This window comes from Podarcis liolepis, assembly GCF_965112155.1.
Source record: "Podarcis liolepis genome assembly, chromosome: 10".
NCBI lineage: Eukaryota > Metazoa > Chordata > Lepidosauria > Squamata > Lacertidae > Podarcis > Podarcis liolepis.
The window spans coordinates 2279225-2305511 of record NC_139562.1 but is presented as its reverse complement, the minus strand read 5'-3'; the positions used below and the strand labels follow the sequence as shown (position 1 = coordinate 2305511).

The window sequence follows — 26287 nt, the reverse complement described above, 5'->3', positions numbered from 1 at the left end:
CCACTGTACGTCTTTCAGGACCGGTGTTATATGGTTCCGGCCGCCACTTCCTGTGATCCTGGATTAGTTGTGATCCTGGATTAGATCCTGCCACATTCTGGATTAGTTGCAGTTTCCAGGTCACCTTCAAAGGTAGCTCCACATAGAGTGCATGGCAGTAGTCCAAGTGGGAGATAACCACAGCATGCACCACTCTGGCGAGACAGTCTGTGGGCAGGGAGGGTCTCAGCCTGCGTACCAGATGGAACTGGTAGACAGCTGCCCTGGATGCAGAATTGACCTGTGCCTCCATGGACAGCTGTGAGTCCAAAATGACTCCCAGGCTGCGCACCTGGTCCTTCAGGGGCACAGTTGCCCCATTCAGGACCAGGGAGTCCCCCACACCAGCCTGTTCCCTGTTTCCCCAAAACAGTACTTCTATCTTGTCAGGATTCAGCCTCAATCTTTTAGCCGCCATCCGTCCTCTAACTACCTCCAGATTTCAAAAGGAGTAGCAGAGACTGGAGACTGCAGCAAATGGGGTGACAATGGGATAAGTGTTGCTACACCTCTTGCCCATCACATGAGCAGACAAAAGGCTATGTGCAAACTTGCTAGGCTTTGCAGATGGTCTAGAGTTGCCCTCATTGGCTTTGGCCCATGGAAAACCAATAAAAATGATTTCAAATGCCAGAAACCACCCCTGTTGGATGAGGATTCCCACCCCCTGCCCAACCAATGATTTGAACAGACTCCCAGGCTGTGATGTATGGAAGTACATTCCATACATCCCAGTAGTGATGTATGGAAATGAGAGCTGGACCATAAAGAAGGCTGATCGCCGAAGAATTGATGCTTTTGAATTCTGGTGCTGGAAGAGACTCTTGAGAGTCCCATGGACTGCAAGAAGATCAAACGCATCCATTCTTAAGGAAATTAGCCCTGAGTGCTCACTGGAAGGACAGATCGTGAAGCTGAGGCTCCAATACTTTGGCCACCTCATGAGAAGAGAAGACTCCCTGGAAAAGACCCTGATGTTGGGAAAGATGGAGGGCGCAAGGAGAAGGGGACGACAGAGGACGAGATGGTTGGACAGTGTTCTCAAAGCCACAAACATGAGTCTGACCAAACTGTGGGAGGCAGTGGAAGACAGGAGTGCCTGGCGTGCTCTGGTCCAGGAGGTCACGAAGAGGCGGACATGACTAAATGACTCAACAACAACAACATGTGGCACATACAGAACTGCCTTATACTTAGTTGGGCCAACGGTCCACCTAGTTTAGTATTGTCTGCACAGACTAGCAGCAGCTCTCCACATCTGGAGATGGCAGTGGGGATTGAACCTGGAGTCTTCTGCTCCTGAGCCCCATCCCTTCTTGAGGACAATACTCTTGGGCTACAATGGCTATGGCGCAAGAGGAGAGCCAGGGGTTGTTCTGCTGCATTGCCCGGCCAGCCCTGCCTCAGGCTGGCCCCTCACAGAACTTCCGTGGGAGACCCTCATCCATTCCGCTGAAAGAGAACGGCAGGCTCTTCCAGAGTGATGTCATACTTGCCTTGTGCTGATTGGCCGGGGCTCCAGAAGCGCATGGTTTGTGATGTCACATGAGCAAAGGGAACAGGCGGCGGAAGCTGCCACCTGTCGAGACATGTAGGATGAAGTGGCTTCCTCTTCCTCTTTTGGTCCTTTCCGTATTCTTCTCTGAACATGCGCTAGGTGAAACTTGCAGGTAAGTGGCATCAGAATCCAGTGGGAAGGTGGGAGGGAGATGAGAGCCCCAGCCCAGCCCTCCTGCTCAGACAGGCACCTGTTGTGGTGGACACCAACCCCTGCCTTTGGCTTTCGTATCAGGTCACATATATTGCAGCCACTGCAGACACTTTCTCCCCTGCCTCTGTCCCTGGCTGGTCTTTCCTGGCCTCCTTAAATTTAGGGTTCACCCACACTTCCACTTTCCCCATGCCTAAAATGTAGGGGTCCAAGCAGTCTTCCTCCTCTCCCACTCCTTTCCCATGGAAAACCCGCTCTTTAGTGATAGATTGGAACAAATGGCAACCAGGGTGGAATTTGAATCACTCTTATTGCAGTTATTCGTATTGCACATAGGAAAGTAATTGGATGAATACAACACACTCTTCTTCGACTAAAAATTGCCCAGTCCAAAAATATGGTTCATAAGCTTTACTAATAGAACTTCTTCCAAAACAGACACAAAAACAAAGTAAGTTACATCCAAATAGTTTCATGATATCACATGCTTGACCAAGCACAGGCACAGCATCTTGGAACTATAAAATTACTTCTTCCAGAGCGGAAAACAAAGGCGTGTCTCTCCCACAGCCCCCATTACAGCTGGAGGTTGTGTTTTCCTAGAGAGAATCACCTCCTCACGTCTTTTCTTCCAAGGTGCTTGAGAGAGAACAAAGACCCAACTCCCACGAAATGTAGGTTTGCAAGTGAATACTACTTGCATACACCCCGTGGGATCCAAAGGTTAAACACCTTGTGACAGAGTAGCAGAGATACATTCAAAGTTAATTATGCAACTCCTTTGTTTAGCTGCAGTGGAAGTTTCCGTGCTCTGCATTTAGCAGCACATATACAGAGTTATTTTCCATTTTAATGGAAATTTAATTAAATAATTTAATTAAACAATTATACTCAACATCCCTCTCCTCCGACTGTGTGCTCAAGAGCATCTTTCCCTAGGAAAAAGCAGTGTGACAAGAGGAAAGCCTCTTAGCCCCATGTTTTCTAAGCATGGCAGAAGTGGAAGTGTGGATTAGTCCAGAGCAATCGGCAACCATCTTTTTTGTGAGTTGCCTTTTACCCCATGGGTTTCCCTGGGGGAAAGGAGCAGGGCAAACAGAAGTGTGAATGAGCCCTAAGTAAGACATTTAAAGGTAAAGGTAAAGGGACCCCTGACCATTAGGTCCACTCGTGGCCAACTCTGGTGTTGCAGCGCTCATCTTGCTTTACTGGCCGAGGGAGCCGGCGTACAGCTTCCGGGTCATGTGGCCAGCATGACTAAGCTGCTTCTGGCGAACCAGAGCTGCACACGGAAATGCCGTTTACCTTCCCGCCGGAGCAGTACCTATTTATCTACTTGCACTTTGATGTGCTTTCGAACTGCTAGGTTGTTAGGAGCAGGGACCGAGGAACGGGAGCTCACCCTGTCGCAGGGATTTGAACCGCCAACCTTCCGATCGGCAAGTCCTAGGCTTTGTGGTTTAACCCACAGCGCCACCTGCGTCAGACGTTTAGATCACTTTAAATGAAGTGAATCCCCTTTTTGACATCCTTCCTGTTGTTCCGCCAACCCCTGTGCCTTTCAGCTGTGTTCCAACCAAGAACATGCCTGCAATCCTAACCACACTTACTTGGAAGTAAGCCCCATTGAACTCAATGGGACTTACTACTGAGTAGGTGTGATTAGACATGGGCTGCAGGGCACCAGGCAAGTACATCTAGGGAGGGAGTTCCATAACTGAATCCTGCTTTCTGGTTTCCCACGGGCGTCTGGCCAGCCACCGTGAGAACATGATGCTGGACTGGAAGGGACATTGGCCTGATCCTGCAGGCTCATCTTATGTTGCCACGTTGCCACTCAACTTGGGTGAGTTAGGGGCTTCCTCTGCATGTGAAGACAGATTCTAGCAGATGGAGCAGAAGAAACCAAGAGATGGAAGTGAGGGGCAGGTGGGGCTCATCCACCTGGGAAGGGAGACCATAGAGGAGAAGAAAAACTCTGGTCCTAAACCAAAAGGCTCAGGAGTAAACCCTATACAAATCTGGAGTGGAGTTCCTAAGGTGGTTGGATGGCGTCTTGTATGCCTCCTTCCGGCAACTCCTGCAGCCTAACTGTTGCCAAACATCTTGCGCTGCTCTCCTTTGGACCACATCATCATTATTTTTTTAAAGATATTTATTCAATTTTCACAAATTATAAAATCAAACACAATACAAACAAACACACACTTAGACGAACAAATATAACTTCAAATCCTTATTCTCTTAAAACTTACTTCACCGACCTCCTCATACCTCCCCTTTCTGCATTCCAATTTCAAATATTTAGTTCAGCAAATCCTCACCCTTAATTTAATCTAATTGTAATCCTTCCTTTTCTTTTAACCTAATCTTTACAGCTGTAATCCACTTACTTCTATAGCCGCAACATTTTAACACTCATTAATTTTACAATGTCTCTTAAGATAGATCTTAAATTTCTTCCAATCTTCTTCCACTGTCTCTTTTCCCTGGTCTCGGATTCTGCCATTCATTTCAGCCAGTCCCACGTAGTCTATCACCTTCATCTGCCATTCTTCCAGAGTGGGTAGATCTTGTGTCTTCCAATACTTTGCGACGAGTATTCTTGCTGCTGTTGTAGCATACATAAAAAATGTTCTGTCTTTCTTTGACACCAATTGGCCGGCCATGCCCAGGAGAAAGGCCTCTGGTTTCTTAAACCTTTGGACCACATCAATGAGGCCAAAAGAGGGGTCTTGTCGTCTGGGCAGCCCAGGACCTCCAGACACATTGCCCAGGCTTGATCCCTGGGAGGTCACTCCAAGCCAGTGTGGTGTAGTGGTTAAGAGCGTGGACTCATAATCTGGTGAACCAGGTTTGCTTCCCCGCTCCTCCACATGCAGCTGCTGGGTGACCTTGGGCCAGTCACACTTCTCTGAAGTCTCTCAGCCCCACTCACCTCACAGAGTGTTTGTTTTGGGGGAGGAAGAGAAAGGAGATTGTGAGCCACTTTGAGACTCCTTCATGTAGTGATAAAGTGGGATATCAAATCCAAAACTCTTCCTCTTCTTCTTTGGTCCTGCTAATGCAGAGGTGCACCCCATTGTCTCTGGAGACAGACCAATGTCAACAACAACTCAGGTGCCATTACAGAGAAGTCCTTTTCCCACAAAGTCGCCTGCCTCACATCCCAAGGTGGGGTTGCTTGGGAAAGGGCCTCTGGCAAAGGCTTGGCTTGGGCGGGTTCCTGTGGCAGAAGGCAGACTTTTCAGGGAGGGCTGCTCTGCTTTCCTGAGTCTTGTGTGCCTCTCACCTGTCACACATGGCATGTGTGGGCTGCCCGTGCTTTGTGTCCCTTTCCAGTGGAGTCTGCGGGAGACGTCCCTTGGCGCCCAGCCATGGTGGCTCAGTTCGGATTATCGGAGGCACGCAGGCTCTCCCCGGGACATGGCCCTGGCTCGTCAGCATCCAGGTCCCATCTAACCAGGGCTACAGGCACACCTGCGGAGGCTCCCTCATCAGCTCTCGCTGGGTCCTCACTGCAGCGCACTGCTTCTTAGACAGAAGGTGAGCAGGGTACCAGGGGGCAGCTGCATGCGGCAAGGGGTGGGGGACTTTGCTGTAGAGTCTCCAGATGTGCTGTCCCTGCAGATCATTCAGCCTGGCAGATGTAATGCCGGCTGAGCTGTGGAGCTCATGTCAGGAACATGGCCCCCCAGAGCGCAGCGGAAGAGTCGGCCTCAGAAATTGAGCTAAGCGAGCAAGGGGCTATCTCTGCAGATGAGATCTGGCTGTCAGAGTCCAGAAAGGGCAGTCTGGCCCCCCTCCTTCCCAGGGAAGATGCTGTTTGCTCTCAAGAAGAGGGAGAGTTGGAAGGCGGCCAGAGCGTTGCCAGGCAGCCAGCAGATAAGCCAGAGTCTGAGGCTGCGTCATCTGGGAGTGAGGAGGAGGCAGTACTAACAGTCCCTGTACTAGGAGACTGGAGGGGCTCAGAGAACAAGGGAAAGGAAAGGAAGGGAAGGAAAAGAAAGGCAGGATTTTGGCGTCCTTCCTTTTGGGAGAGGGACGGTGATTCAGACTGATCAACTACTATTAATATGAACAGGTGGGAAGCCATGCTCTGGATGTGTTTTTCTTGTAAATAAACCTACATAATGTCAGAGAGACATTGTTGCATATCAGGCTGCTTGCCTACCAGAGATCATTATAGCTCATTTCATCCTTTAAAAGATTTTTGCCCCTCACCACAGCCAAAAAAAGGGGGTCGGGGAGGCAACAAGCAGCAGAAAGATGGCTCCCTCCTTCATATCTGAAAGGCATGGCACAAAAGGAAAGGGGGTTGGGATGGAGGAGGAAAAAAGAAACACAGGTTTCTAGCTACGAAGTTCTAGAATTTAAAAATTGGTACAGTGAGGTGTGTGCCAGAAAGCCCCAAGTTTATGACCTTCCTCAGCCAGGAATTAATGGATGTTTCAGGATAGTTGTAGTCCAAAACATTTGGATGGCTGACAAGATACAGATTTTGTCACCTCATTACAGTTCCCAGGGGAGGTGAAATTAGCATTAACCTAGTTTAAGTCTATGGGGTACCTAAGCCTAGTCTGAACCCTGTGGTTTTATGAACTGTTTTGTATCATTAATTCCACAGGGTATGGTGCATTGCAATGATTGCTTATGATCTATTCTGCTAGCCACCCTGAAAGCATAGTTGCCCTACATGCACTGCTTGTACAGAGGTTAATAACCATAATAACAGCTAAAGCGATGGTCATTGTTATCGCTGGCATTATTATTTGGGTGCCACGCTCATGGTACTTTTCTCTCTCCATAAAATGCCCTGAACAGTGCTGCAGGCAGCCAGGAATTTCCTTGTTCAAATCACAGAATCGTAGAACTGTAGAGTTGGAAGGGACCACAAGAATCATCTAGTCCAAGCCCTGCAATGCAAGAATTGTTCATCCTCAAAACCACGATGCTGAGATTACGAGTCTCATGCTCTACTGACTGAGATAATAAATAGCATATACATTATATTATATAACAATTATATATGACATTATATTATATGAATATTTCCACAGCTACCTAGAGGACGGCAACACGAGAACAGGGCCTTTTCTGTGGTGACTCCCCACTTGTGGGTTGCTCTCCCCAGGGAGGCTCACCTGGCGCCTTCATCACATATCTTTAGGCACCAGGCAAAAGCGTTCCCCTTCTCTCTGTTGGGATACTGCCAGGGGGATAAAGTCCATCATGGCCCCAAGCCGGCTGCCGGACGATCCATCGATCCCTGTAGTCACGCAGTATCAGCTTTTAGCGACACGAGTTTCCTGGAAATACCTTGCCACATTCCAGGGCTCGTGCACACTCTTTATCAGCAGATAATTGACAGCAGAATTGACAGCACCCAGGTGAGCATTATCTACAGACTTTATTCAGCGTTGATCAGAACAAAGAAAGACATGACTGTTCTGCGTCAGTGTCTTCGACAGAGAGAGAAATCGAAAGCAACAGCAAACATAAACATCCTGTGAACAGGACATGCGCAGACTCTGTGACTCACAAAGCCTGCTCCCTTTTAAGGTGGAACGGAAATATCCTAACACTCTCAGGCCTCTGGCTAATTAAACCATTTATGGCCTTTTAAACTGTGGCGGGTATTGTTTCGTTTGTTATTATGTTATGTGCGTATTTTTGTGTTTTTATATTGTAAACTGCCCTGTTGTCCTCCGGTGAAGGGTGGCATAGAAACTTAATAAGAGAATAGCAGCAGCAGCAACAACAACAACAACAACAACAAATCAATCAAACAACACCAACAACAATTTAAAATAGTCCCTCCCTCATACCATCCTTGGAAACCCAGAGACACCTGCAATACCATTCAGTCTAACCGCTTTTCATGGGGTTCCTGAATCTCTCCCCAAAATCATAGACGAATGGCACACAGTTCAAAGAGAACCTCTTTCTTCCCCCTTGGTGGGCCAGTTTTCCATCTTTCTCTGCTACAGGTTTCTCGATCAATGGAAGCTGGTGATGGGAGCCAACCAGCTTTCTGACCCTGGCCCCAACGCCCAGGCGCGCACCATCAAGAACCTGATCGTACACCCGCAGTATATCCAACGGATAAACCTCAACGACATCGCCTTGATGGAGATGAGCGCGCCGTTCAACTGCAGCGACTACATCCAGCCGGCCTGCTTGCCTGACATGGACGTGGATGTGATGTCTCTGACGCATTGCTATGTCAGCGGCTGGGGAGTGACAGATGTGTCAAGTGAGAGTCCTGGGGTGGGATGTACATCAAAGAGGGTCTCACAGGGGAAGCGTTGCCTGGCAACACCTGGTGGGAGGACACCACATCTGCTACCCTATGCATACATAACCGGAGACCAGCCACCTCTTGGATGTACTGGGAGTCCCTAAACTAAAAAAAAATGTGATTCACCCAGCTCCTGGACCGGGTAGGGTGGGTGGGTGGCTATATTCCTACCTACCAAGGGATGCATCGAGATGGCCAAAGATGGCAGGACTGGGAAGCGGATATTGCTTCTCCAGAGGCTGTAGGACCTCCCAGCTGATAAGAGGGGCCAGTGGGAATCATAGCCCAAAACCACCTGGAGGGCACCGGGTTGGTGAGAGCTGGTTCAGAAAGTTCCCGGATCAGTTGTATTGACTTGGAAGCCAGGTTGCGTCCTGAGGCGAAATGCTAAAGCAAGACTTCCTGCTTGCAGAGCCAGGCGTGACCTCGGATGTCCTGCAAGAGGCCAAAGTCAACCTCATCCCTTCCCACATCTGCAACAGCACCGGCTGGTACAATAAGCGCATCCACCTCAACAACATCTGCGCTGGGCACGAGCAAGGGGGCATTGACAGCTGCCAGGTATGCAGTGGCGCAAAGCCAAAGGCTGTTTCTCCAGGGAGGGGGGAAGCTGGAGGGAGGGGCAGGACGAGGGAAGCCCCCTCCTCTTGGAGGAATGGCCTAACTCTGTCCCACCCAGGAAAATCCCCTTTCCATCCCATATTCAGACAGCCCCCGTGGTTATCAATATGTTATTATCTTCCTGCCTTTCCCTCCAAGGAGATCCAGGTGTCAGACGTGTTTCTCCCCCTCCTCATTTAATCCCCACAACAACCCTGTGAGGTAGGTTGGGCTGACAGGCAGTGACGGCCCCCTAAGCTCATCCAGTGAGCTTCCTGGCTGAGTAGAGGTTTGAACCCAGGTCCTAGTCTGACCACTATGCCACACTGCAGCTCTCAGCAAGGAGGGCAAGGCAGGCAAGTTATCTCATTCAGGGCTCTCTCTCACCTTCTCCAGAAGACGTGCTTGGCTGTCCCTCAGAATTCCCCATCCTTCAAGGTTTGCCTGTCCCACCACAGAGTCCTCTTGCTCCCAGATTATTCATCTTTTTGGCATTGGGAACATAGGAAGCTGCCTTATCCCGAGTCAGAACATTGGTCCAGCGAATCTCCATTACATGCAGAAGGTCTCAGGTTTGGGCATCTCCAGCCAGCTTCTCTGCCTGGGAACTTATCCACAATTACCTTTCTTCAGCTCTTTCCAGGCACAGGTCTGTGCTTTAAAGCTCTGTGTCTGATCACCCCCTTTTGTTTGTTTTTTTGCTCCAAAGCCCCATTCTGGAAAGCACAGCGAAAGCAAACACAATCCTTGGAAAACCCAAATTGATGTTTGCTTCAATAGAGTGCTAAAGAGCAGGTTTTCATGGGGCAAAAAAGACACCTAGGCTGGATCTACACTGACCTGTTTAACGTTCTTAGAACGTTATTAGATATGTCGTTCTAAAATATCACAAGGCATACTTGTTAATTAAAGTGGTGGTTTTTTTACCTTGATCTTTTTCATCAAAATGCAGTCTGCTGGTTGCTCTGCTGTGCCCTTTGGTGCCACACCTTAATAACACATTATGAATGTTAAAAGCGGAACATCATGGGTCCATATACATTATCAGAGTCATTCCTTAACCCTTCCTTAACATTTGAAACCATGAGTGTAGATCCACCCTCAGATTCAGAGCTTTAAAACATGGAAGGAGCGCCTGGAAAGAGCGGGGCAGAAAGGAAGAGTGAATGAGACCTCAGACCCTGGAAAGGTGCTGCCAATCAACATAGACAGTTCTGAGCTAATTGGAGCAACAGGCTGATTTAGTGTAAGGTGGCTTCCAGCGGTCGTATGGCTCTCTTTTGCTCTGCCCTTCCCAGAATTTCACCTCACTGCTGAAATAGAGCTGAGGCATGAGTGAAACAACCCCGGCGCGATATTCTCTGCCCATGTGCAGAAGCCCTGCTTTTTGTGTGACCCCCTTCTCTCTTGCATGCAAGATAGAATCATAGAATAGAATCATAGAGTTGGAAGAGACCACAAGGGCCATTGAGTCCAACCCCCTGCCAAGCAGGAAACACCATCAGAGCACTCCTGACATATGGCTGTCAAGCCTCTGCTTAAAGACCTCCAAAGAAGGAGACTCCACCACACTCCTTGGCACTCCTGCCAAGATGAGGGATGCCTCCATCCTTTGTGGTCGTCATGAGAGCTCCTTGGTGCTGCTGCTGGCGGATGTGCAACCCAGTTCTCCTGAGTGCAGCTGCACCCTCTTCACTCGTCTCCCGTCTTTTCCTCCTGCCTCAGGGTGACAGCGGAGGCCCCCTCATGTGCCGGGAAATGAGGTCTGAGCGCTTCTGGGTCATCGGAGTCACCAGCTGGGGGACGGGCTGTGCCAAGGCACAGAAGCCGGGCATCTACACGTCCACACAGCACTTCCTCGACTGGATAAAGTGGTCGACCAAGGAGGACTTCTTCCAGGGCGGCTTTGTGGGGAAACCTACAACGATGGTCCCGCCCCCGCCACAGAGCTCAACGTCCCAGGTGTGGTGGCCCACGGGCCCCTACGTCCAAATGCCGCTTGAGACCTTTGCCAACCCTTGGATGAAAACCACCAGGCAGCGGCCGGCCTCCCCCAATGAAATCCAGCAGTTTGAGAACTGGGCTTACACCCAGCCTGTCGTGACGACCCCCCCTCCCCTTTGGCAGCAACCGCCAGCCGAGACCGAGCCCCCCCTGCAGCCCGTGCAAACCCAGCCGCCCTGGGGGTCGTACGGCTGGACCCAGACGTGGACCGTGGCTCCGACCCGGCCAGCGTGGAATATGTGGGTGCTGACTAAGCCGCCCCCCAGAACCTACCCACCATTCACTGTGCAGCAATACCCTTCGTGGAACATACAGGTGACCCGGCCTCCCCCCAGGACCAGGCTCACGCAGAAGTGGACCTTTGGTAAGCCTTCTTGGGTGGGGACTTACTACTGGAACATTAGGAAGAACAGGCCAGTCAAGTAGCCGGACAGTCCATCCCGGCCCCTGGCCACTCAGCTGCCCTGCCCTCCCCTTTTCAAACTAACCCTGTACAAGCTGCTGCAGCCGTCAGCTCGGTTCCCCTTTCCTTACTGCACATGAAATCAGATCTCACAAGCCGTCTTCCCGGGACAAAATAGTTATCTTTTAAGTACATAGAGATACAGACACACACATATGCACTTTTTTTGGCCATGGAAATTGCTGGAGGGATGGGGCAGCAAAGGGATATAGGGGCAAAGCTTGTTTCTGAGATCAATCTGCTCCAGAGGAGCCAACGCCGCTGCCTGGACTCTGCCCCCCTGGGGCTCACTAGAGGGCCAAGGGGGTTCCCAAATGCACCCCAGACATTTCAGTGCCCTTGTGCATCCATACCAAAGCCTTTGTGGGAAGACCTTGTGGTTCCAGCTGTCTCCCGGCAGCTGTTCTGTAATGTGCAGGGCACATCTGCAATAAATTGGTGCTTTCTCAGCCGGCTCTCCCTGCTTATTCTGTTGCTTGGTACGGGATTATGAGTGGGAGGAGCTGTCCGTTTCATTCCCTCATTTTTGCAGTCTCACGTTCCTTTTTTTTTTTTAAGTAATATTTATTGAAATTTTACAAACATTAAAAAGTTTCAAAATTCAAACTTAAAAAATAAGAACAAAGAATAACCCTAATAAAAGAAAGAAGAACTACAAAAATACAAAAACAAAACACATGAAAAATACAAAATAGAAAACAGTTAACAAGAAGAAAAGAAGAAAAGAAAAAAATCAATAATTTCATATCTTATACTTCGTTTACTAGTTTCCTGACCTCCTCACACCTCCCTTTTTGTATTCCAGTTTAGATATTTAATTCAGCAAGTCCTTACCCTCTATCATTTGTCCTTGCTCAGCATCTTAACCTATTATAAATATATATTTTCCACCATTGTCAAACCATATTTACATAATCTTGTTAATCTTTTTACCAATACCGCTTGTTTTCAATCCAACATCCCTTTAACATTCATTGATTTTACAGTATTTCTGCAAGTAGTCTTTAAATTTTTTCCATTCTTCTTCCACCGCCTCTTCTCCCTGGTCTCGGATTCTGCCAGTCATTTCTGCCAATTCCATGTACTCTATCACCTTCATCTGTTCCTTTCTCCACATGTCCATCTCAGTTTGAGAATTCTTCATTCGTGGTGGGTGGGGACACACACACACACACACACACAGCATTTTAGTGTGAATTTCCTCTAATGTATATGTTGGCGCGGTTGCAGTGGGTCGTATATGGGGAGTTCAAGGGTCGTGGGGTGGCAGGTAACACTATGGCAATACGAGAAGTTTCTGAGCCAAGATGGGTGAGCTGGAGGTTTTCTGTCATCTCTCTTGGATGCTTTAGTTGAGATGGCAGCATTGCAGGAGCTTGGACTTAATGACCCTTCCAATCAGTGCTTTTTTCCTAGACATGGTACTCACCATGAAGTTGTCACCGCAAGTGCCACACTTTTTAGCAACAACAAGAAAGAGGTGCAGTCACGCACTGCATGGCCTTGAATTTTAAGTTATTATAAGTTTAGGTCAAGTCTGCTGCAACTGGATTTCTTATGGACAGTGCCAATCCTGATTCTATTGGATTTGTGAACATTATGCTCATTTGCCTTCAGTAGCAGTAAAGCTCTGCTGAGTGAAATACAATTGCCTCTGGTCTTTTTTTAAAAAATAATAATAATAATAAATCCTGCAACGTGTTAAAGTTGTTACTCTGCTAACTATACATTAGAACCTGCTCTGGATCCATAAAGGTAAAGGTAAAGGGACCCCTGACCATTAGGTCCAGTCGTGGCCGACTCTGGGGTTGTGGCGCTCATCTTGCTTTATTGGCCGAGGGAGCCAGCGGCATACAGCTTCCGAGTCATGTGGCCAGCATGAGTGAGCCGCTTCTGGCGAACCAGAGCAGCGCATGGAAACGCCGTTTACCTTCCTGCCGGAGTGGTACCTATTTATCTACTTGCACTTTGACGTGCTTTGGAACTGCTAGGTTGGCAGGAGCAGGGACTGAGCAACGGGAGCTCACCCCGTTGTGGGGATTCGAACCACTGACCTTCTGATCGGCAAGTGATTCTATGATTCTAAGTACTAGGCTCTGTGGTTTAACCCACAGCGCTACCCGCATCCCTGCTCTGGATGAATACTAAGTAGAATTTCAATGGCAGTTTCTGAGCATCGTTTCTAACCTCAAGATACAAAGGTCTTTCAGATACTGTATATACTGTATATACAGTGATCTTGAGGTGGAAAATGCAATCAAAGAGAAGATGTTCTAGACTGGCTGCATATTTCTTCTAAACACAGCAAAGAGCTAACATTTATAGATACACTAAATGACTGTCCTAGTTCAGTTAGTAATGGAATTGACCAGAAGAACATAAACTCTGGGTTTTATCTCAAGTGACAGCCAGGATCTGGTTAGAGATGAAAGTGTTGCTGAACTAATTGGGAAGAGTGACCACAGTGCTGTCAAATTCAATTTATATATGTACTGGAAATTGCAAAGTAAGTTCATTGTAGTCACCTTTGACTTCAAAGAAAGGGACTTCCCAAAAATGAGGGATCTGGTAGAAAGGAAGGTGAAAGGCAAAAAGCCTGCAGAACACTTAGGGGTTATTCAAAATCACAACAAGAGGACCTCAACTATAATGTATATTGCCCTTGAGGAAAAAATACCACCCGGGCCAAGAGGATACCAGCATGGCTAAAGAGCAGAGTCCAGGAATCAGGGAACGGGGCAGAGGGCCTTCTCGGTGGTGGCACCCTCCCTATGGAACACCCTCCCTTCAGATGTCAAGGAGATAAAGAACTATACAGCTTTTAGAACACATTTGAAGGCAGCCCTGTATTGGGAAGCTTTTAATATTTGCTGCTTTATTATGTTTTATATATTCTGTAAGTTGCCCAGAGTTGCTGGGGAAACCCAGCCAGATGGGTGGGGTATAAATAATAAAGTTGTTGTTGCTGTTAGGAAGCTATTAGGAAGCTATTAGAGGCAGGAAGGCTTCCTTGAGGAGAAAACAAAGGAATGCAAACTTTGGCAAAAAAAGTGCAAGCTGCAAAGAAGGAATATTAAAAAATTGGTGCATCCTTATTTGGGCATCTTGCCCTGGTGCTTCTGTTAATATTAATTAAAAAAGAGAGAGAAGGAGGAGCATAAAGCAGCAATTATGTCAGGCTGCCCACATGCTCTCTGGACAGAACCTGGATTCATGTGTTTTATGATGTCATGAATTCTAAGACAAGGTGGTGGTGGTGGACCCCGTAGCCTTGGGAGCTGCCCAAAGGATGAGATGGTTGGTCCTCTCTGTTCTGGTCCTTGCTACATTCCAGCCCACTCATAACGCCACTGTCAGCAACTGCGAGTAAGAGGCCAAAGGTGGCATTTTGTAAGGAAAGACAAAAGAGGGAAGAAGTTTTTTTATTGGTCTTCTGTCTGCCTGTCCATCTACCAGGGTTGCTCTCCTTCCATTTTGCCTTGAGGATCTTGTGATATTTGAGATTTCATCCAACCCTCTGGAGTAGACCCATTGAAAGCAACAAACACATTAATTTTGGTGAATTAATTGTGGTGTTTACCACCTATAGCCAGGGAATCCAGAGAGATCTCCCAAGGTTATGTCATGTTGGAGGCAACCAAAATCTTGATCAAAGATTGGACTGTAGAGCAGTCCAAAGGGGAAGGTCCTAGAACACAAACTATTGCATATACGGTATTTATATTGCGCCACTTGAAGCAACTGGATGCATACAAAACTGGCTACTTTTGGTATAAAACATTGTCCAGGCCCATATGTTTGATTCAGCGCTTTACTTGCAGAACTTTATTCAAAACAGGACAGAAACATCCACAATGCATCTAAATAAATTTACAATTTCTTGTGCATGTCCAGCACAGGCTCAGCATCTTATAAGAAATAACTTTACTTCTTCCAGAAATCAAAACTGTGTCTCTCTCCCATTCTAGCCTGCATTCACCTACCTAAGGCTATGCATCTCTTGGAGAGTTGCATTATCTCCCCCCCCCCCCACTCTGACTGGGAACAAAGGACCAAAGACCAACTCCCCAAGATGGTGATTTGCACATTGAATACCTTACTCATGTGACCTAAGGTTAAACACCCATGCGCTAGCTAGCAGAGATCAATAGCAGTTAATTATCAACCCATTGAGGTGCTTGGATAACTCTTCTTGCTCTTCAGTGGAATCTTCCTGTTAAACCCTTTCAGCATTCTCCATCTCAGTGTGAATTAAGCAATTCTACTTAACATAAACAGCCCTGGTCTTCTGCAAGGGTGTTTGCAGGTGGCCAGCCCTGGAGGGCACCATGTTGTCCAAAGTTCACTTAGCTCATGGGCAGTGAATGGGATCTCTGGTGCACAGGGATCTGGTCCCATGGGTGTCTCCAGCTTTGTACTTCATTCTGTTGAGGTGGTCAAGAAAGAGATGCTTGTCTGCTGCAAGAAAGCATTTTGGGGAGAAGTGTGGAAGTCAAGCGTGTCCGAGTCTCTTATGCCAGCTGCACAATCCACCCACGTCATGCGCATGATCTGTTGACGCTCTCTATCTTTTTCAGTGGCATCTGCGGAAGACGACCCTTGGCAAGCAGCCATAAGTTGATGCATATTATGGGCGGCAGCGATGTTCTTCCAGGCACGTGGCCCTGGACGGTCAGCATCCAGACAAAAGGACAAGGGAAAGTCTACATCCATTCCTGCGGAGGTTCGCTCATCAGCCCCCAATGGGTCCTCAGTGCAGGTCACTGCTTCCCAAAAGGAAAGTAAGCAGAAGGGGACATCTGCTTAGCAGAAGGCCGTTCCTGGGGAGGGTTGTGGAATCTGCAAGCCCAGCAGCCTGGGGGCATCTCAAGGAAGCAGAGTCCCTTCTTCTGCCTTCCAGGTGATATTTGAAGGAACTGCAGTTCACCTGAACACAGAGCCGTCCTCTTGGGATGGTGGAGTCTACAACCCAGGAACTGCCCCACCTGATCAGGACTAAGGTCCAGCTAGTCCAGCATCCCATTGGGAACCTCAGAGGGCTGGGTACTCAGAGGCAGAGCAAGGTGGGTGCGGTGGGTGCGGCTGGCATTCAGTGTCATCCCTGAGGGTGTGTGACATCACCACGCCGCCGCCCTGGGACGCTCGTGGTGGGCAGTGCACCCCGCAGGACGCTCACCTCACCCCCCTGGGATGCCAGCCCCACCCCCATGGGTGGCTATCCCCGCCCCCTGGGTGCACTCCGCTCCGGGTGCCAGAGCAGCTCGCTCCGCCACTGTGGGTACTCAGGCCGATCCACCCCCTTTTGGTTCATAGGAATATAGGGCTCACCCACAATTCCATTTGTCCTGTGACCTGTAGGCACAGATCTGAGAGGCTTATCCTTTCTCCCACTGCTTTCCCCAAGAAAACACACTGTTCATCACTGAATCAGAACAAACACCAATCGGGTTTTCTGCAGATTCATGTTTGCTCCGATTTAGATGTAAACGGCAGGTTTCCCCAGGGAAAATGGCCAGGCACAGGAACGAGGACCCAGGACGTGGGCCAGCCCCCTTGTGCTAAAATTGTGCTTTTAATGGGGGTGTTGTTCTAACTCGGGTGGGTGTTGTTTATTGTTCTTAAGTGTTACATGTCAATTTGTATTTGTCTTTTTTGTTTTTGTTTTCTAAAGCTGATTAATATTCTACAGTTTTTTTAAAAAAAAAAGTTTGTAGGAATGGAGTCATTGTTTCATTATTTTTTTTGTTTTGACTATTGTGTTTTTACCTTGGATTTTTATCCTGTGAACCACAGGATAACAGTCAAATCAAATAAAAATAAAAAAACCCTCTCAGACCCATGTCTTGAAATCACGGGGAATCATAGAATCAAAGGGAACAAACGGAACAAACGGAACAAACAGAAGTGGGCAGGAGCCTTCAGAGAGCATTGCTACCTTTGACTATGACGGAAGAGCATAACTATCCGAGAATTTGCCCAATCGTCTTTTAAAGCCATGTAGACTGGTGCCCCATTGCTGCCTCTCGTGGGGGCAAGTTCCCCAGCTTAGCTATGTGCTGCATGCAGGATGTCCTTTAGTTTCTCCTGAATCTCCATGGGGTGTCCACAACTTCTGGCATTTCAGGAGAGGGAGGAAAACTTTTCTCTCTCAACTTTCTCCGCACCCTGCATAGTTCCAGCAACCTCAACCGTGTCACCTCTTCCCCACATTTTCTCCAAACTAAAAAGTCCCAAGCGTGGCAGCCTTTCCTCCTAGGGGAGTCCCTCCACACCCCCTGATAATTGTGGTGGCCCTTTTCTGAACCTTCTCCAGCTCTGCAATATCATTTTTGGAGGTGAGGTCAGCTTCACTGGATATCCAGGTGTTCCACCCTTGTGAGAGAGGGAGGGAGGATTTTTTCTCCATCCTTTCTCTGATATTCAGGGAGTCCAAGAACAGCCTCCCATCCTGTGCATCCCAGGGGACATGACGTGCTCCCCATGGGGGGCGTGGCCCTCATCCTGGGGGTGTGGCATTCCCCCAGGGCGTGGTGCACCACCCATGGGGGCGTGGCATGTGTCCTGGAAGCATGGCGCATGTCCCGAGGGGTGCCACTGATCGGGGGTTGGCATTTTGTCACCCTCCCTTTGGAATGGCACCCCCAACCTCAGAACGCTCCTGCAGCCTCCCACAAGCCATATATCCCTGTTCTTGGTCCCACCTGCAGAGACCAGTACAAGCTTGTCCTTGGCTCCAGCCGGCTCACCAATCTGGGCCCTGAGACTGAGCAGCGCTTCATCAGGACGCTGGTGAAACACGAGAGGTACGACAACAAGCTGAAGCAAGGAGAGGTTGTGTATAGAGACATTGCCTTGTTGGAGATGGACGAGCCCGTCAACTGCAGCAACTACATCCAGCCTGCCTGCCTGCCTGACAAAAGCCTGCCGGTTTTGATGCTCGGCCATTGCTACGTCAGCGGCTGGGGCGGCCTGCTGCCAAAAAGTGAGAGCAACCTTGTGAAAAGCAGGAGGACTGGCTCCCCTGAAGTGTTTGAAATAAATTCATCGCCTGCACCTTCAGTGCCAGCCGGCATTTTCCAGGGTGGTTTAGGGCTCGTCTGCACTTCCGCTTATCCTGCTGTTTCCCCCAGGGAAAACCTGCAATCGAATTATCCACAGATTGCTGTTTGCTCCTATTCAGCAGTCAAGAGTGGGTTTCCCTGGGGAAAGTAACAGGGCAAGCAGAAAACCACTCGGACTCATGCCAAGGGGGCACAAACCTCTTGGACTCATGCTTTTTGGCAGGGGACGAGTGGAAGTGTGGACAAGCCCTTCCAGTGGGAGGAAAGTTAGTACTGTATTTTTCGCACCATAGGACGCACCGGACAATAGGACGCACTTTGTTTTAGAGGGGGGAGAACAAGGGGGGGAAAATCTCCCCCTCTCTGCCCAGCGCCCCTTCAGTGAAGCGGCAGGAGGCGCTGCACAGAGAGGGGGAGAACTTTCCCCCTCTTGTTTTCCTGCTCTAAAACAAGGTGCCGTTTAAGGTGCATTCAGGCGGCTACCTTGGAAGCCTGGAGAGCGAGAGGGGTCGGTGTGCACTGACCCCACTCGCTCTCCAGGCTTCAGGTTCCTTTTGACCTGCTCTTTGGGGCTGGCGGGGGGAAGCCCACCACCAGCCCCAAAGAGCAGGTCAGGGAGCAGCGGAAAGGCGCAGCAGAGAGGCTCCTGCCATAGCCGCTCATCACCTCTCCAGCTGGGAGAGGGTCGCGGGAGGCTGCTTTCGCCCCGCGCGTGCTCTCCCGGCTGGAGAGGTGACGCGCGGCTATGGCAGGAGCCTCAATAGCCGCGCGTCACCTCTCCAGCCGGGAGAGGGTCGCGGGGGGCTGCTTTAGCCCTGCGTGCACGCTCTCCCGGCTGGAGAGGTGACACGGGGCTGTAGAGTTTCCTGCCACAGCCGCGCGTCACCTCTCCAGCCGGGAGAGGGTCGCGGGGCTATGGCGTCTTCGCTCCATAGGACGCACACACATTTCCCCTTCATTTTTGAAGGGGAAAAAGTGCGTCCTATAGAGCGAAAAATGCGGTAAATAAAATGGAAGTCACCATGGCAAAAATTATAGCTCTGAATGACTAAACGCTTCTGGTTGGGCTGCACAAGGTTCCTTCTTTGCAGGAGAGGTTTTCTTTCGGGGTGTTCCGTCCCTGTTTCACATCCCCTCTCTCTTGCATGGAGGAGATTTTCCTCGTACTTGCCTGTAATTATTTTGCTTTAGAAAAAGGGGTTTTTTTTGCTGTATTTATCACTTTTGGAATCTTCATGGTTGAAGGCTCAGGGTATCTATTTATGAAATAAAAGCATGGTTAGCAGGGATTTTTGCAGCCATAACTCACTGGAACTCTGTTCCAGCACCTCTCAGGTGGGCGCCATTGCCATTATAAGAGACCAGGGAAGCCGTTTGTGGTGAGTTCTGGCACCTCGTTTCTAGAAAAACAGCACTGCTGGTCCACGGACTGAGAACAGCTAGCCGTTAGGCAGGTCTTAAGGCTTGTCCACACGTCTGCTTTCTAGGCATGGCTCTGAGGCTTTCCCCCCTTTCCTCTCTCCTCCCCTTGACCCAGTTAGGATTCATGGGCAGGGCACCCCCTGGTCATCTCCATTCCCACCCCGCTACTTTCTGCTCACAGATTTCGCTCGTCCTGACATCATGCAAGAAGCGCCAATGAATATCTTCAGCAGAAAAAAATGTGGGAACTGGTGGCGCAGGAAGATCCCTACACAGAACATCTGTGCCGGACACGAAGAAGAAAAGATTGCAATCTGCAAGGTAGGTGAACCACGGTCAGGAGCCAAAGGCAGGATTTTGTGCTCACTTGATGAAGGGGGTGGCACCCAGTGGCAATAAATGAAATAAATAAATGAAATTAGTGCACTGTGCTCCCTCCTGACAGGATGCCTGAGCCTTGTATCCTGACCCTATTTGCCTCTTTTCAGTAGCCTCTGCCTCAGTCTCCATAGCATCATGCCTGCACCTCATTCCACCACCTTCTTTCCTCTCTCCCAGGGTGACCGCGGAGGCCCCCTGATGTGCAGGGAAGAGAGGTCTGAGCGCTACTGGGTGATTGGAGTCTCCAGTTTCGGACCGGTGTACTGCGGCACAGCGAAGGTGCCAAGCGTCTTCATCTCCACACAGTACTTTCTAGGCTGGATCGAAAGGAACTCTAAGCTGCAGCTCTCAGCTCCCAGACCCACCCCGCTGCTGGCACAGGCCACAACAAGGCGCAAACCCAGGACTTCACCTACCTCAGCCAGGCCAAAAAAGCACAGGCCTCCCTGGGTGAGGCCCCCACTGTGGAGTGGGGGGCTTCCTCCCTGGGTAAAGACCACAACATCCTCCATCCCTCCCTGGATGAGGGAGAACTATGGGAGGCGCCCAAGACCTGACCACAGGCCAGGGTATAGATATCAGCAGCCCTGGCCCCAGATGGCACCTCAAAGCCAGTTCGCAGATCTACCAGGGTACTACCCTGGCTCCGAAGACTACTACGATCTGCTTGTGCCCTCAGGAGAGCAGGATTGAGGGGGCAGTTGGGGCAGGCATTATGAGGCAGAGGGGCAGGCCAGAGCTCACCATGATAGGCATTGGATATTCTATAGAATAATAAAATGAAGATGGTTTGAGCAAGTTGCTTGGGATTTGGCAATGGGTCTTTGTGTCTTTCACACCATCATCTCACCAAATCTCAGAGAGATGTGTTGGGAAATGGCCAAATCCGGAGCCATATTCTCTTACTTATGTTCATAATTCCTCCAGATCTTTCTTCCATTAAATGGAAGTGGTGGAAACGGAAAAGAAAACAAGAAAGAAGGGAAGGGAAGGATGAAGGATATTCTACATTTAAGAATTCCAAAATGTATAAAATGCATTATGTTCCTGTGAAAATAAAAACCCGCCCCCAATGTTACACAATATTTCTTAGTAATTGCCACTTTAATTAGAGTGAGAAAACAGCCATTTTTTTAAAAGTCCTGCTGCACCCTTCTGACACAGCCCTGTCTTTCTTCACCTGCTCCAACCCACATCTTGTGCTCATGGCAACTCACAACACTATATGGAGAAAAATACCAAAATATTGTTACCAAAGACGGGTGCCTGCCTGTCCGAGACAGAAATGACAGCCTTGAGGGAGTTTTTTAGAGAAGAATCTGGTAAGGGGCTTCATCAGACCTTCCAAGGCACCAGGTGGTGCCCCAATGCTATTTGTGAAGAAGAAGGACACTACAGAATTTAGATTATGTGTGGACTATAGGAAGATTGATGCCCTAATGGTTCCTAATCATTATCCTCTACCAACTATTGGGGATTTGTTAGAAAGGCTGAGGTCAGAGAAATTTTTCACGAAGCTGCACTTAAGGGGGGCTTATAACCTGATCCGTGTGAGGGAGGGAGACGAGTGGAAAACAATGTACTGCACTAGGTATGGCAGCTTCGAATACCTGGTCATGCCCTTTGGACTTCAGTTAGGGACAGCAACGTTCCAAGCCTTCATCAACCACATCCTCAGTGGCCTGGTGGATAAGTTCATGGTTGTTTACCTTGATGATCTTTTTAACTTCTCTGAAAGCCAGGAACAGCACATGAGACAGAGGTGCTGTAGAGGCTGAGAGAACACCTCCACCGGCTTTATGCTAAGTTAGAAAAATGCCAGTTCCACGTCTCTACAGTAGATTTCCTGTGTTACCGCCTCACAGCAGAGGGGGTACACATTGATCCAGCTAAGGTGCAGAGCGTAGTGTCATGGCAGGAACCCAAGATGAAGAAAAACCTGCAGAGATTCTTGAGGTTCGCCAACAACTACCGCAAGATCGTTCCGGTCTATTGAAGACTCACAGCACCTCTCACGGATTGTTTGAGGGGCAAGAAGTGCTTCCAGTGGACTGCTGAGGCACAACAAGCATTTGAGCAGCTCAAAACCATGTTTTCCTCAGAGGTGTACCTAGTTCATGCTGACCCTCACTGGCTGCTGATCATAGAAACAGATGCCTCTGACAAAGCAGTGGGGGGTGGTACTGCTGCAAGAGGACCAAGATGGCAACCAAACACTTGTGCCTTCCACTCTAGGAAGCTGACTTCTTCCGAGCAGAACTACACCATTTGGGAAAAGGAACTTTTGACTATCCGCGAAGCCCTTAAAGTGTGGAGACATTTCCTTGAGGGGGCACAACACAAGGTGGAGGTGTGCACTGGCCATCTGAATCTGGAGTAAGGGCAGACAATGAGACATCTCAATCAACAGCAGATTCGCTGGGCACAGTTCTTTGCCAGCTTCGACTTTAGAGTACAGTATGTGTCTGGCAGTCAGAATCAAAGGGCGGGTGCTATTTCCAGGAAGCTGGAGTACCAGGATGATGAGCCAGTTCCAGTGTATCAGCACATCTTGAAACCAGAGCAGCTACAGCTAGCAGCTGGGTCAGTTGTCAAAGTTTCCGAATTCCAGTTGAAGACACAGGAGGATGCTTTTGCAAAGTGCAAGTTAGTAGTGCTGCGGGGAGACACAGGTGGCGCTGAGGGGTTCATGGAAAAGGATGGGCTACTGTATAGAGGGGGAGCTCGCTATGTTCCAGAAGGAGATCTCTGAGCCAAGGTCCTACATCAATGCCATGACAACACTACAGTGGGACACTTTGGACAGCACAAAACGCTATACCACGTGACAAAGCAATTCTGGTGGCCAAGATTGAGGGAGGAGGTCAAGGAATGCGTCCAAGCCTGTGAGGTTTGTCAGCGGGTAAAAAGACCCAGGGAAGCCCCTTCAGGATTGCTTCAACTACTATCCACACTGCAAGGACCATGGGAAGCCGTAGCTATGGACTACATCACTGATCTGCCAGAGTCACTGCAGAAGACAGTGATCTGGGTGGTGGTAGATGTGTTCACAAAGATGGCTCACTTCATGCCCTGTAAGGGACTGCTGACCACACAAGAGATGGCACAACTATTTGTAGAAAATGTATTTAAGTCGCAAGGGCTCCCCTTAAAGTGATTTCAGATTGGGGGACCCAATTCACCGTGCAGTTCTGGAAGAAGCTCATGCAGTTACTCAAGGTAGAAGTGTCCCTCACTCAGCCTGACACCCAGAGACTAATGGGGAGTTGGAAAGGGCTAACGCCATGTTAAGCAGGACCTCCGGTGTTATGTGAACTACCAGCAAGATGACTGGGTATCCAAATTGCTCTTGGCAGTGTTTGCGTACCACAATGCACTTCATACTTCAATTCAGCAGACCTCCCCCCCTTTTATGCCAGTTACAGATACCATCCATGTACTTTCCCATCACAGACAGACACCCTGTCAGTACCAGCAGCAGAGGACTTCATAGAAGACTTAACAGCCATCCGAAGTTTGCTAAGGAAATGCTTGGACGATGCTAAGGAGTTGTATAAGAGAGCAGCAGATGCCCATAGACAACCAGGTAGTGAGATAAAGGTGGAGGATCAGGTGTGTCTGTCTACACATGATTTGCCCCAGAGAGATAGATGCAGGAAACTAGATCCTCAGCAGGTGGGGCCATTTGAAGTGTACTTTCAGACTCAGATTGCCAATATCAATGAAGATACACACTGTATTCCAAAGATCTGTGCTGTCCCCAGTAGTGCCAGCACACGCCTAACAAACTCTCAGGCAAGCACTCCCACTTCCTGTTCTGGTAGAGGGAGAGGAGGAGTTTGGCGTAAATTCTAGACTCACACATGACACAAAAGAGACTGCAATACTTGATTGCATGGAAGGGTTATGGGCCTGAAGAAAGATCGTGGAAATATGCAGAACATGTTCATGCCCAGGAATTGCAAAGGGAGTTTCATAGGAGCCACACCAACAGACCAATACTGAAGGGGTGGGGGGAGGAAGAAAGGGAGGAGGAAAGCTCTGGATAGGGGTGTGGTGTCAGGGACTGGACCAAACAGGAAGGCTGGGGAGTGTCTCCTCAGTCTGCTCGGCTTCTCTTGGAAGAGGAGGTAGAGTGGGAAACTTCACCCTCACCCTTTGTCTCCAGCAGTTTCTAGATGTCATGAACACATGTGACCCAAGTAGAGAAACACAGCATGAGGTAGGAAGCAGTCAGACAGCTGGGAGCAGTCCTCCTTCCCCTGACATGGAATGGAATGTAGATAAGGCATTGGCAGAGAGTGGGAGGGAGAGAAGTCAGCTCGCTCAAGAAGCACAGGCAGCTTCAGAAAGCAGGAGAGGTAGCATTTCCTCACTGGAAGAGGTGGCAATAAATCCCCTGAGCCCAAAGAGTAGACGTATGGGAAAGGTATTACACAGGAAATAAACCCAGAAATGTAAGGGTCATAGGTTCAGGATATTCTGCAGAACCAGGAAGCACTCCTCAGAAGGGTCAACTGACTTGTAAGAGGTGGACGCTTGGTTAGATGTCCAAGGCTAATTGTTTGTATTGCAATAAATCTTCAAGCTAACTATGACTTGCGTGCTGTGTTATCAAGACTGCAGCCTGGGCTCCTGACACTAGATGAGAAGGGGAAAGGGTCGAATTACAGCTGAATGAAGAATTGCCTAGAATCAAAGAATCATAGAATCATAGAGTTGGAAGAGACCACAAGGGCCATCGAGTCCAACCCCCTGCCAAGCAGGAAACACCATCAGAGCACTCCTGACATATGGTTGTCAAGCCTCTGCTTAAAGACCTCCAAAGTAGGAGACTCCACCACACTCCTTGGCAGCAAATTCCACTGTCGAACAGCTCTTACTGTCAGGAAGTTCTTCCTAATGTTTAGGTGGAATCTTCTTTCTTGTAGTTTGGATCCATTGCTCCGTGTCCGCTTCTCTGGAGCAGCAGAAAACAACCTTTCTCCCTCCTCTATGTGACATCCTTTTATATATTTGAACATGGCTATCATATCACCCCTTAACCTCCTCTTCTCCAGGCTAAACATGCCCAGCTCCCTTAGCCGTTCCTCATAAGGCATCGTTTCCAGGCCTTGACCATTTTGGTTGCCCTCCTCTGGACACGTTCCAGTTTGTCAGTGTCCTTCTTGAACTGTGGTGCCCAGAACTGGACACAGTACTCCAGGTGAGGTCTGACCAGAGCAGAATACAGTGGCACTAATACTTCCCTTGATCTAGATGCTATACTAGTTACAAGATTGTAGAGGAGGGAGGAGGGAAGGAGCAGCAAGCAGAGACCTCCTTGAAGAGTCTGGGAGATCCTCCCTCCCCAAGGTCCTGTCAGTCCCTCTGAATTCAAGAACAGAGGAGTGTGACACCTGGGACTTTCCGTAGGTACTCAGGATGTTGTTGGGGATGGAAGAGGGGGGCTCAGAGTAGGCAACGTCTCCTTTGCATGGAGACATGGATTCTTTGTCTTGCTACCAGATGACTGAATAAAAACCATAAATACGGACATGCTTGTTCTTCTTGCCTTTGGTGCTACTGGGGGAGGAGAGGATTCTCCATGCCTGACACTACCTCTCTCTGCCAAGCGATAGCAAGAGCCCACGGGGTCCCAGACACTCACACAGTGTCTGTGCTCCTTTGGAGAACTGAAGACATGGCAGAGACTGTTGCAGCTTTAAGAAATATAATTTATTTACCTGGTCACACCTCTAGTCTACATGGAGGGAGTCCAGATCTTACGGCATACACATTTCCAGAGGCAGCAGCGTAGGCAACCGTCTGCCAGCCTGCCCAAGATGGATCTCAGCTCTTCTCCCTTCTTCTCTTTCCCAACAGACCTTGCTCAAATATCTTCCTTTTCCTGTCTCCTCAAACACACACCATCACTTTGGTCAGGTCTCTCCCCAAGTGAAAGGATTCTCTCCAATGGCCTATTGACGCTTTTTGTCATGTTAACAGGTTTGCTGTTCCCTAAGTCAGCCAGGCTGGTTTGCATAACCCAGCCCAGAAATTTCCTGTCTGGCACAGCTCTGCAGATTGTCCCTTTAACCCATATCCCAATTAATCAAAATCCCAGCCTTTATTCATTCCTAGGATTTGGGGGTGGGGTGTCAGTTTGCATTTCTTAGTGCAGAAAGTATTGATCTGATATGTAGAGATCTTTCCTATTCTACTTAATTCAAGAGGGTTTTGGTAGCTTCAGAAGATTCATGATGTTTGGGTTATTCCTTCATAAAAGTTGAGTACAGCTGGCTTAAACAGGTTTTTTTATCTCT

The 26287-nt window shown here is 48.9% G+C and overlaps 2 protein-coding genes across 3 annotated transcripts; both read left to right on the top strand.

Annotated features, from left to right (window-relative positions):
- The first annotated feature begins 1552 nt into the window (after nucleotides 1-1552).
- On the top strand, nucleotides 1553-11567 carry LOC310688114 (acrosin-like). The gene is made up of 5 exons (XM_083464242.1): nucleotides 1553-1709; nucleotides 5093-5296; nucleotides 7741-8006; nucleotides 8464-8612; nucleotides 10377-11567. Exons 1-5 carry the CDS (start codon nucleotides 1585-1587, stop codon nucleotides 11079-11081), a joined length of 1449 nt encoding a protein of 482 aa, XP_083320368.1. The 5' UTR covers nucleotides 1553-1584; the 3' UTR covers nucleotides 11082-11567.
- A 2788-nt stretch (nucleotides 11568-14355) lies between these two features.
- LOC310687258 (acrosin-like) lies at nucleotides 14356-20781 on the top strand. Of its 2 annotated transcripts, XM_083462130.1 has the most exons (6): nucleotides 14377-14484; nucleotides 15087-15193; nucleotides 15696-15899; nucleotides 17826-18100; nucleotides 19783-19922; nucleotides 20160-20781. In XM_083462130.1, the coding sequence occupies exons 3-6, from the start codon at nucleotides 15739-15741 to the stop codon at nucleotides 20673-20675; spliced, it is 1092 nt and encodes a 363-aa protein (XP_083318256.1). In that variant the 5' UTR covers nucleotides 14377-14484; nucleotides 15087-15193; nucleotides 15696-15738; the 3' UTR covers nucleotides 20676-20781. The 2 variants fall into 2 exon arrangements, with proteins under 2 accessions (XP_083318257.1, XP_083318256.1); XM_083462131.1 differs by lacking the exon at nucleotides 15087-15193 and having other exon boundaries at nucleotides 14356-14484.
- Nucleotides 20782-26287: the final 5506 nt, after the last annotated feature.